At 36.2% G+C, this 11299-nt stretch overlaps 1 protein-coding gene across 1 annotated transcript in view; it reads right to left on the minus strand.

Moving 5' to 3' along the window:
* MORC1 (MORC family CW-type zinc finger 1) overlaps positions 1-11299 on the minus strand; it is a 255866-nt gene that overhangs the window by 193010 nt on the left and 51557 nt on the right. Inside the window, exons 8-10 of the mRNA XM_006895351.1 lie at positions 5758-5837; positions 5046-5119; positions 2017-2081 (exon numbers count right to left, since the gene is read on the minus strand). Of these exons, the coding sequence (XP_006895413.1) occupies positions 2017-2081; positions 5046-5119; positions 5758-5837 (219 nt within the window). The remainder of the gene's footprint in view (positions 1-2016; positions 2082-5045; positions 5120-5757; positions 5838-11299) is intronic.

Here is an 11299-nt window from a genome sequence, read left to right on the forward strand (position 1 = left end):
AACAACAACAACAACATATCTACCTTTAAATATATAACGATCAAACTTCTCCTTAAAAGTCTCTGCTCAATGGCTGGATATTAGCCTTTCATTAGAAACTGAATATGTTAACAGACAACAGAACAGAGTGTCAGGGGATATAATATCATTACCACTAATATTAAATGACTTGTTATTTTTGTTATGTATCGTTGAGTTGTCTGAAACTCATAGTGATCCTATGTACAAGAGATCTAAAGCCTGCCCTATCTTGAGTCAGTCTCACTGTCTCCAACAAACCTATCTCTATTGCCCCAGTTACTGTGTCAATTCATCTCATTCAGGGTCTTCCTCTCCTGCATTGTTCCTCTCTACCCTTCTGAACATAATGTCCTTCTCCAAGGACCAGTCCCTCTTGGCCATGTAACCAAATACACTAGACAGAGCTTCAAAATCCTAGTCTCCAAGGAGAAATTTGATTTCACCCTCTCCAATACAAACCTATTTGCTATCTTGCCAGTCCATGGTATGTTCAAAACTCTTCTCCAGCACCACAACTCAAAGTCATTGATTCTTCTGTCATTTTGTTCTTAAAACATATAAGAATCCATATTAATAAAATAAGAACTGGTAACCTTCATCATGATTGCAAATTAGTTCTATAGATTGCCCTATCAGGAGACTTTAACCAAGGCTTTGCTTTTAAAATTAAAATTCTTTTGTGTTCTACTTAATATTTACTTCTGGAAAGTCAGCTGTGATGGACCTCTCAAGAGTACTGCAGTGTGACGACGTCAGGCTGGAGACTAAGGTGCACCTCATGCGGGCTATAGTCTTCACAATTACATGCTATGTATCAGAGAGTTGGACAGTGAACAGGGATAATAGAAAGAGAATTGATGCCTTTGAGCTGTGGTGCTGCAGAAGAATGTTGAATATACCATGGACTGCTTGGAGAACAAACAGGTTTGTCCTGGAGAAGGTTAAGCCGGAATGCTCCTTGGAGTCAAGGATTCTGAAGCTTCGCCTGACATCCTTTGGGCATGTTGCAAGGAGGGACTGGTCCTTGGAGAGGAACATCATGTTTGTCAGAGTGGAGGGACGGCGCAGGAGAGGAAGACCTTTGATGAGATAGAGCGATTCTATGACTCAAGTGGTGGGAATTGAGTGGGTTTGAGATGGCTAGTTTGGCACAGAACAGAACGGCATTTAGAGCTCTTGTACATAGGGTCACTACGAGTTGCAAGCGACTCGATGGCAAATAACAACAAACAGCAAATACAGAAATAACATTTCAAATTTTAGTTTTTCAGAAAAGTGCAGTTCAATGAAATTATGTGGTTCACAAAAATAATACTGAAAACTTATCACATCTCCATAAATACTAGTGTCTGCAAATTATCACATACAGTTTTCAAAGCTTGGCATGATTAAAACAACAGTGATTATTTTCAGTTTATCTTGTTTAACATATGAGCTGCAGAACAAACCAATTTCTAGAACTATGAGTTTGTTTTAATTCCACAGACTTACAATACTTTTATATTGCTATCTATACATAAGCAGTGCAATTACTGGAAACATGATTTTCTGTTTTAAATATTAAGGAACTATAGAAGAAAAGAAACTGAGATTAGCTCTCTATTGTTTGAAAGGCAAAGGTCACAAGAGTGCTGCTGTCAGGTGATCTCCTGGGCATTTCACTTCATTATTGATATCTTAATCCAGGCCAAACCATCAGATGCTGAATAATTTTTCATTTCACTCAGATGTTTTAACATATATAGACAGTATGTGTAAGTGTAAAAATATACTTTGTGTTTTACATTAGCCATGCCAGTTAAGGAACTCTGGTAGTCTAGTGTGTAAGGACTTGCCCTGCCAATCTAAAGGCATGCTTTGTGGGACAATACAACAAAACAACATGTTGTTTGGCCACATTACAAGTAACATTATAGAATGTTAATAGTTAAGAAAATCTGCCCATTCACCAATCAAGAATTTGTTTTCATTCAATGTGAACAGAAGTCAATTTACCTCCTTTTCTCTGTAAGAGTCTTACACTTTGCTTCCACATCTTCTAAAGCTTTTTGCAATGCGTGCTGAAGTACATTTGACTGAGAGAGAATACAATGCCATTAAGTTAACAAAAGCCAAGTTGACATTCATTACCTTATACACAAATGTTTCAAGGGAAACAGTGACAGACCACCTAGACAAACAAGTTTCTACTATTCAATGTACTCAATAACTATTTGAGAATAAATCAAATCCTAGCTGACTGTTCTCTTTTTTTGTACAATCAGTTGCACATTCTGTCTTTTTTTGGAGAGAGAATCTCTACTCACTCTAATGGCACAAAAAGCTTTAACAAAAACTAGGTGATTGCTTGGGATGTTGTCATTCATTGTGCTTGGGGTCTGATTTTTGCCTCCAACAATAGGAAGTGCTAAAACACGTGGTCATTAAAACTCCTAGGAAAAATTTAATTAAAGGATCATTGGGAGCTAAAGAAAAAGTTTCTTTTCATATAAAGTTTTCAAAATTTCTAATACTCCCTGAACTTTGCCTTTACTTCTTCAATTGTAGACACTCTTCTCTTCACCAACGCCTACTTGGCTGTCTTACTTGACTTTATAATTTAATACATTAGCTCATTCACTATTTTACCTCTCTTGCCAGGCAAATAATAATTTTTTAGGGGTCTTTTGATGTTCTCCATCCAAAAGGTGTGAAAAGTAGATTTTTTTTTCTGTTATTTTTTAAATTCATTCATTATTGCCTCTTTTCCTCCTTCTTCCTCCCTTCCCCCACAGGCAGTACACTTTGCAATGCAAGATTGTTTCAGATTGTTGTCATGCATATAATGCCTAATCCCCTCACCTGCTCCAAAGCTGTGTTCATTATCTATCCACCCTTTTCCTATTCTTCCCCCAATCCTTATGTCAGTCCTACTTTTAACAGTGTGGATCAATTAAAAACAAAAAGATGTTTTCGCTGACTTTCAAGTAAAAGGAAAGTGAAAAATTATTGTTAAATTTCACACTTCAGATGCAACCATTTTGCTGCCTGAACGATTTTTTTTTTCTTTTTCTTTTTCTTTTTTTTTTAAAGAGGTCAAGAGTGGAGGTCATTTGGCTTTGCTCTCATTTCTGTGTTAAAGAAATCAGTATGTGTCAGAGCCACAAAGCTAACTAACTGGTCAAAGACGTGTCCACTTTTCTGTGTGTGAACTCAGTGTAAAGAGGCAGTGACAGATACCAGGCGGAGGCAAGAAGAAAGCTGGGTCTTGACCCATTAAAGAGTCTGTTTCTTGTGTTCCCCAATTTCTTAAGGGAAGAGAACTGAATTCTTAGAAATTTTAAAAAGGAGAAAAAGAAACTTAAAACTTTTTTTAAAAATTCAAGAACACTGAGGTTCTTTTTCACATAAAAAAGAGGAGAAAAATCAAAGAATTTTTAAAAAGCCCTACATAAATTCTGCTTTGGGCATTATCATTCACTATTCTTCAATTTCTTCACCTTCTCTCATTATCATTAGAAATGAGAGCTCTTTACTAGACATGATCTTTATACTTCAAAATTCAAGGGCAAATTTTGGAAAAGACTCAAAGGTCTGAAACAAAGTACAAAAGAAATTCAAAGGAAGAGATTCTCTTTATTCATGTTTGTCTTTTATACACAAAGAAATATGTTGTTTCGTGATTCACTACAAGAGAAAGTTTAGTACTGCATGTTTTTGTAAAAAATTGTAAGCTTGCAATTCATATCCTGCAATAAAATTCTTTCTCATTTAGTAGCATGCATTATAACTAATCATAAGAGTCCCTTATAACTTATCTTACTCACGGGCATATTGTAAGGATTACAGAGAATGTTTATGAACTGTGTGGAGGAACTCATAAGAAAAAAGCTTTGTAAGCTGGAAGCTTGTTATTAATATTCATAATTATAGTGCATAATTCCCAACACTGTAAAGAAGGATTGCTTATTAGGCCTCTCCTTTCTTCCCCCATTTATTTGGGTCTATGAGGAGCTATAATTTGAATAGATATTTTCAAGGAGATTTTATAGCCTAATTTTTCTACTAGTATTTTAGTATATTTCTCCTTTTCTCCTATTGCTTTTTCCTTCATTTCTAGAGAATTAGATGTGACGTGCACTGATGCCATCTTATCCTTGATCTCAGGCTCAGCCCTCTCCCCACTTGTTGGGCGTCCTCTTTTTAAGTTTAGAATGCAGGTTGTAAAACACAAATACACCCAAGAAAAAAGAAACAACAACATTTGCTATTTATTTGTCACAGGATAGAACAGGGGTTAGATCTTTTGTTCATGGGGTTGCTATGAATCATACTTGACAGCACCTAACAACAACAACAACAATGCTATATAAGAAAGCTCTGGATGCATAGCGGGTAAAGAGTTATGGGATAAAGATGGTCAGTCTTCTCCTTTACAATTCACAGAAAATCTGCTATCAGAGACCTCTCCAGCATGCTGAAGTGCAATGATACCAGTCTAGAGACCAAGGTGCTCCTGATCCAAGCCATGTTCCTCAAAATTTTTTTGCTATACATCAGATAGCTGAATAATGATTAAAGATTACAGGAAAAGAATAGATACCTTTGATTTATGGTGCTGGAAAAGAGAATTAAACACACCTTGGAGTGACAAGAGAACAAACAGGTCTGTCTTAAAGAAGGTAAAACCAAGTTTCTCCTTGGAAGCAAGGATTTTTTAAGTTCCATCTCACATACTTTGGGCAAGTTGTTAGGATAAACTAGTCCTTGGAGAAGGGCATTATACTTGGAATGGTGGAGGGATAGCAGAGGAGAAAAAGGCCTCAGATGAGACAGACTGACACAATAACTAGGGTAAAGGGGGTAGATTTGTTGGAGCCAGTGAGATTGCCTCAGGATAGGACAGGGTTCAGAGCTTTTGTGCACAGGGTCACTATGAGTCATAGTTGACTTGATGACACATAACAACGATTACAAAAATCCATGGAAGGATCAGCTAAGAATGCTCTAACTTCAGAACACATAGCAACAACTAAACATTGTACCTTGGTAGGAGATAATGAAGGAGTTCTGTTCATTCTGTTGACTTTGTCTTGTGCTTCTTTTAATATAAGTTCAGCTGGAAGTAGAAGCAAAAGAGTCATAAGAGTGGAATTCTTTCAGAAAGTCTTAAGTGAACATTTTCTATGGATATAACCATGATCAATACACATGGATACAAATGGCATACAAATTATACCAGGAAATTCCATGCTCCTTTTATAGCATTCCTCCTATAGATGGCTGTGCTGGGCTCCTCTTAGAGAGGATAACGTACTGAGTTAAATATATTTATACAAATTTAAAAATAATGAGTGAACTTTTAACTAACTGAAAACTCAAGTCCATTAAATAGCTGAATTTAAGGTATTTTTCCTGCATCATGGGTAAGTATGGCTTTATCTTTGTCATGAGAACATGTGGAACATTCTGTCCTACAAAAGAAGAGACTTTGATTTCCAAAATAACACTTCTTGCTTTCAATATGGCAAGGATTTTTCATAAATATTAATCTAATTCTGGGTGTTCTATGTTATACTATTAAAAGCAATTAAGTAAAGCTAAAGATGAAAGAAAATGTAATGAAGTTGGGAGTGTGTTAGGAAGCAGAAATTGTATCTGACTAATTGAAGGAGTTTCTATACTGTCTGACCCAATTAATGTTAAGTCAATGGATAAATATGATGAAGGTAACGGAGACTAATTGTAGCTACATACCAATCTTTACATCTTCTTCTGCCTTTTTAACTTCATTTTTAAGTGTTCCTTTAAAAGAAGATGTAACATACAGATACTTCCTGGAATGAAAAAGAAGAAAATGTAATCAACTTGTACTATATTCAAATATACAACTCTTAACTTATTTCCATCAAAATGGAACTGACTCATAGCTGACACACCGGCTAGTTTTCAGAGACTGTACACAAGATCACATGGGAGGAGCTTCTCTGTCCTCTCCCACAGAGCAGCTGCTGGATTCAAACCACCTGCTACTGTATTAGCAGCACAACTTCTTACCTATTTGACCATTACAGTATTATAAGCTTCTCTATTAAGACTACCTGTTCTAGGGCGAAAAGAAAACCTACTGACTGGGAAAAAGTATTTGGCAATTACATCTAAGTCAAAAGTTTACAGACAGGGTCTCCAGAAGAAAAAGACTCATAAGCCAATTACAAAATGGGAAAAACATATGAAAAGCTTTTGCACAAAGGAAGATATTCAGATGGCCAATAGACATGTGAAGAAATGTTCAAAATCACTGGCAGTTAGAGAGATGCAAATCAAAACCACAACAAGATACTCTCTCACCCCAGTAGCAGATTTTAACAGGACACAAACAATAAAAGTTGCAGAGGATGTGGAGAGATAGGAACTCTGATACATTGCTGGTGGGATTGTAAAATGGTAAAATCACTCTGGAAGGCAATTTGGCATTTCCTCTAAAAGGTGAACACAGACATGCAATGAAACCAAGACCCAGAAACCAAGTTTTTCCTTGGAGGCTCTAATTTTGAAATTCCATCTCATATACTTGGACACATGACCAGGAGAGACCTTGGAGAAGGACATCATGCTCAGAGGAGTGGAGGGACAGCACAGAAAAGGAAGACACTGGATGAGATGGATTGATACAGTAACTGGGACAATGAAGGTTGATGTATCAGAATCAGTGAGACTGGCTCAGGACACGGCAGGCTTCAGAGCTGCTGTACATAGGGTTGCTATATATTTCAGGTGACTGGATGGCACGTAACAACAACAACAATTCCACTGCTAGGAATATATCGCAAAAAAATGAGAACTGAGCCACAACAGGAGATTTGTATACCAATGGCCATAGCAGTGTTACTCACCACTGCAAGAACATGTAAAACCCACCAATATCCAACCACAATCAGACTGAGAAATTGTGGTACATTCATGTGATGGAATACTACACAGCACTCAGAAGCAACAGTTTTGAAAATTACTACATGACTTGGGAGAGACTGGAGAGCATTATGCTCAATGAACTAATTCAGTCTCATAGGGACTAATACTGAACAAGACTATTATTGTAGAAATAACTTGGTCCAGCCAAGGGGGTGAGGGCGGGAGTAGAGGGGTAAAGATGAGCAAACGGGAAATCATAGGGTTGCATAATTTGGTGGGTGGAGAGAAGAGTAAAAGAAATGGGAAAGATCCAGTGGGGATCTTTAAAGGGTAATAATGGGCATAATTCAATAATGATTAATATGGTAAAACATGATGATTGCATGAAACAATGTGAATGAATACTGTGAATGAAACACAATGTATAAGAACTTTCTAAGCAAACCAACATAAAATAAAAAATAAGACTACCTGTCCCAATGTTCTGTGATGATTAAACACCTAATCAGAGATATACCATCTTGCAAGTGGAAAACCTACAGCTTGTGTCCTGTGATGACTCATATCTAAACAGAAAGATGCCATATTGGAGGCCATTGTGTGCACCGACTGGTGTACATACTAAATTGTTTTCTAACGATAATCCTTCAATTCCCTCCTTAGCTGATCCTCCAGTGAGTTTTCAGAGGCTGTAAGTCACCCTGGACAAGACTGCCTTTTTCCTTGCAGTGGCAGGGGGATCTGACTCATTAGAGATGTCCCACCTTTGGTACAAGTCAATCTTTCCAACCTTAATTTCCTTCCTGAAAGTGATGAATGAACATGAGTTCTTACTCATGCTCTTAACCAGTCCCTCAGAACCTTTCCTCATAGAGAGATATTTTGAAAGCTCATCCTCCTGTGTCTGCTATGTGAATGGATAAAATGAACCTTCTGGTTTTTCCATGCCCCTCACCCAAAGACAAAACCAAAACCTACATGTTCCAGAGATAAGCAATTATTAAGAAATATTAACACAGTAAGTTAAATCTAGCTAGTAAACAGCAAACTTTGTAACTAAGAATAAATTCTTTGCCTTTTAATACTTCGTAATTTTATTTTCTACAATGGAACTTCAGGAAAAAAAGACAGGTTATGATGACAAAACTCGTGTATAGAATGGGTATGGGGAACAAGAAAATTAAATGCTTTCTGAGTTTTTGGTGTGTTTATTCACTTATATTTCTATTTTATGTTTTGATTTTTATTGTAAATTTTTTATATTATAAATAGGTAACAAAACATTTGCCAATTCTGCTAAAATAACAATATACTATGCTACCATAACCTACATTCTTTGCCAGACCGTCTAAGCTTGTTTCTGGAGTAAGAATGACAGGAGAGGCATGGAGGTTAGAGGTACAGTGAATAGAGTTCTCACTACTTCTTTCTGGATACACAGTTGGAAAGGTCTATTTGACATCCAGGTCTAGCCATAAACGTTCATAAGAAAAAAAATTCCTGCTCCTACCTAATTAATGTGGTAATAATTTGATTTATAATTTTTGTTACTGTTGTTTGTGTCACAAAGTCTACTTACTTTGACCTTATATGACATAGTAGAATTGTTCTACAGGGTTTCCAACTCTGTAATGTTTATGGGGACAGATCATCACATCTCTTTTTTGCAGAGCACAGGGTGGTATTGACCTTTCAGTCAGCATCTAAATGCCAACTCATGCCTACTCAAGGCTCCTTATAATAGTCTCACAGTATAACAATATTAGGAAAGCTCATAATTTTGAAAATAAATCATCATCATAGTGAACACTACAATGCAGTTAAAATACATGCTTATGTTTTCCTTAATTAAAATATTTGAAAGCTTTAGTTTTCTAATGATCTGTTTTTAAATCTAAAATTTTTTAAAATACCATATTTGTTATTTTAAATGGTTTAGATAAATGTTATGAATATGACATTTAAAAGTCAAATGTTAGTTTAAATTTCTGTAGGTTCTGATCAAAGCCTTCACAGAAAATTTTGATATTATGGTTCTGAGTATGAACCCTTAAAATATTCAGGACATTATGCTGAGTGAGATATCTCAGTCACAAAAGGACAAATACTGCATAGGGCCACTGTTGTAAAATGAGATTGACATAGGGATTGGCGCACAGACTAAGAAAGATGGGATAAATTATGCATACTCCATTGAAACAGATGAGAGAAAGAACTGTTTAAAAGGTATATACAATTAGGTATTATTGTCATGACATGAGTCCAGAACAAAGGCTGTATAGCGAAGTGGACTTGGAAGGAGGGGTATAACAATGAAAGAATTTTTCTTTTACTTTTTGAAGAGAAGAACGGACTCGAAGGGAGGGGTGGGCAGGGAGAAAAGTGCAACAATGAATGAATGGAAATTAAAAATCTCTGTAAATTTTCATTAAAATTAATACTAATAATTATAAAGTTTAAAAATATACTCAGAGCTTTAGATTTTCCTGTCTCTTAAGTGAGAAAAGTTCTGTTTTGCTCTTAAAATAGTAAAATTAATAACAATTTGAACAATACAGAGTTAATCTAGAGGGAAAAAAATCAAATAACTACGAATTCCCTGTACCACCTGCCAGTCACTCTGTTTCAGCAATCTACAACCTCCCCAGGGGGAATCTTTGATAGGAGTTTAGTAAATACTAATTCAGATGGTTTCCTATGCATTTGAACACATGCCCACGTACACAGAGTTTTTTAAAAAGTACAAATTATTTCATTCCCTATTTTAATGCATCTTTAAATTTAGGTTACCTTTCCCTATAGTGTTCAAGGTATTATATATAGAGCTATTTCTTTATTACCTTACTGACCAACATTTAAGATTTTTAGAATTTGCACGGTTATGATTAGTATTGAACATACCGAACATATTTGTTTATCCTTGGAGATACACACACACACACACACATGCTCATATGCAATTATTTCTGTAAAACAAATTACTGAAATCAATTTCTGGACTGAGAAATGCATACACCATTAATTTAGACAGATACTGTTAATTTATCCTCTAAAATATAAAGACCAACTTATTCACAAACCAACAATGTATAAAAATTCCCTGTGTCTCCAAATTAATTCTTACTATAAACAGTATTTTTGTTTTCCTATTGAACTGTATTTGAGGAACTTTTGAAACAGACTAGGTTGTGCTTTGGAATCTAAAACAGTGCGGATGATTAGCAGACACTGCATTGTCACATCCTGCATTTTGAACCGGACAAGCCCAGATGCCATCTTTAAAACTTGCAGTTTTCTGCATGTTGCATAGAATGTTCCACAACTTCTCAGTCCATGATTTTGTAAATTACTACCTAACTTGGGAGGGGCCGGAGAGCATTATGCTGAGTGAACTAAGTCCCACAATGACAAATACTGTATAAAACCATTATTATAGAATAAATATGAAGATAAGAGGTGGGGGGAGGGTGGAAACAGAAGAGTGAGGATGAGGTGAAGGAAGGGTGTTAATCATAGGGTTGCACAGTTCAATGGGTGGATGGAGTGAAGGAAATGGGAAGAATCCTTTGTGAAAAACAATGCATTCAAACTTTGTAAATAAATCAGAATAAAATTTAAAAACAAAAAAAGTTTAAAAATAAAACTGGTTTTCTGTGAGCAAAGAGCTGGATTCATAAAATAAAAAGGGAAGAACTCACTCATCATTTCTCAAGCTGAGAGAAATCCTAATGATGAGTCATTTTTCAAATATTCTCTGCAGTCCCGAGCGATTTTTTCAATAGCACAATGTCTCTTCCTTAAATGATGGACAGTTGCTGTTGTTGTGTACCATAGAGTCAAAACCAATCAGCTATGGCTGACCCTCTGGTAGGTTTTCAGAGGGAGTTAATCATATGGGAGAGAATGCCCATCCTTCTCGAGCAAAGCAGCTGGTGGCCTCAAACCACATGCCTTCTGGATTGCCGCACAGCTTTTTGCCAGTAGGCCACCAGAGCTCCCTGTGTATGGACAGTACAGTATGGCAAGCATACCCATCCATTTAGAACTGTAGATAGAGAGCTGAGGTTGTTTGCCTATCAGTAGTTCTTACGGATTTGGGTTTGTTATTTGAGACTGATTTTTATTAGGTGTTATATCATAGTAAACCTATGTATTGCATTATGAAACTCTAACCATGTTCTATTGTTCATAGGGTCACTAGGATTGGTGTTTGACTGACTCAATGGCACCTAACAATAAGAACAACAGTGTATGGGTCAGGATAAAGCAGGGTTCAGAGCTGTTGTACTCAGGGTCACAGTATTATATAAAAACAACAAGTACTATGTAAATAGTACTTTAAGCCTCCTCCTGGCTGTAAGGTTCTGCTTTAAGCTCATATTCC

The sequence above is a fragment of the Elephantulus edwardii genome, unplaced genomic scaffold, assembly GCF_000299155.1.
Source record: "Elephantulus edwardii isolate Elephantulus edwardi_28Jun2011 unplaced genomic scaffold, EleEdw1.0 scaffold00165, whole genome shotgun sequence".
Classification (NCBI taxonomy): domain Eukaryota; kingdom Metazoa; phylum Chordata; class Mammalia; order Macroscelidea; family Macroscelididae; genus Elephantulus; species Elephantulus edwardii.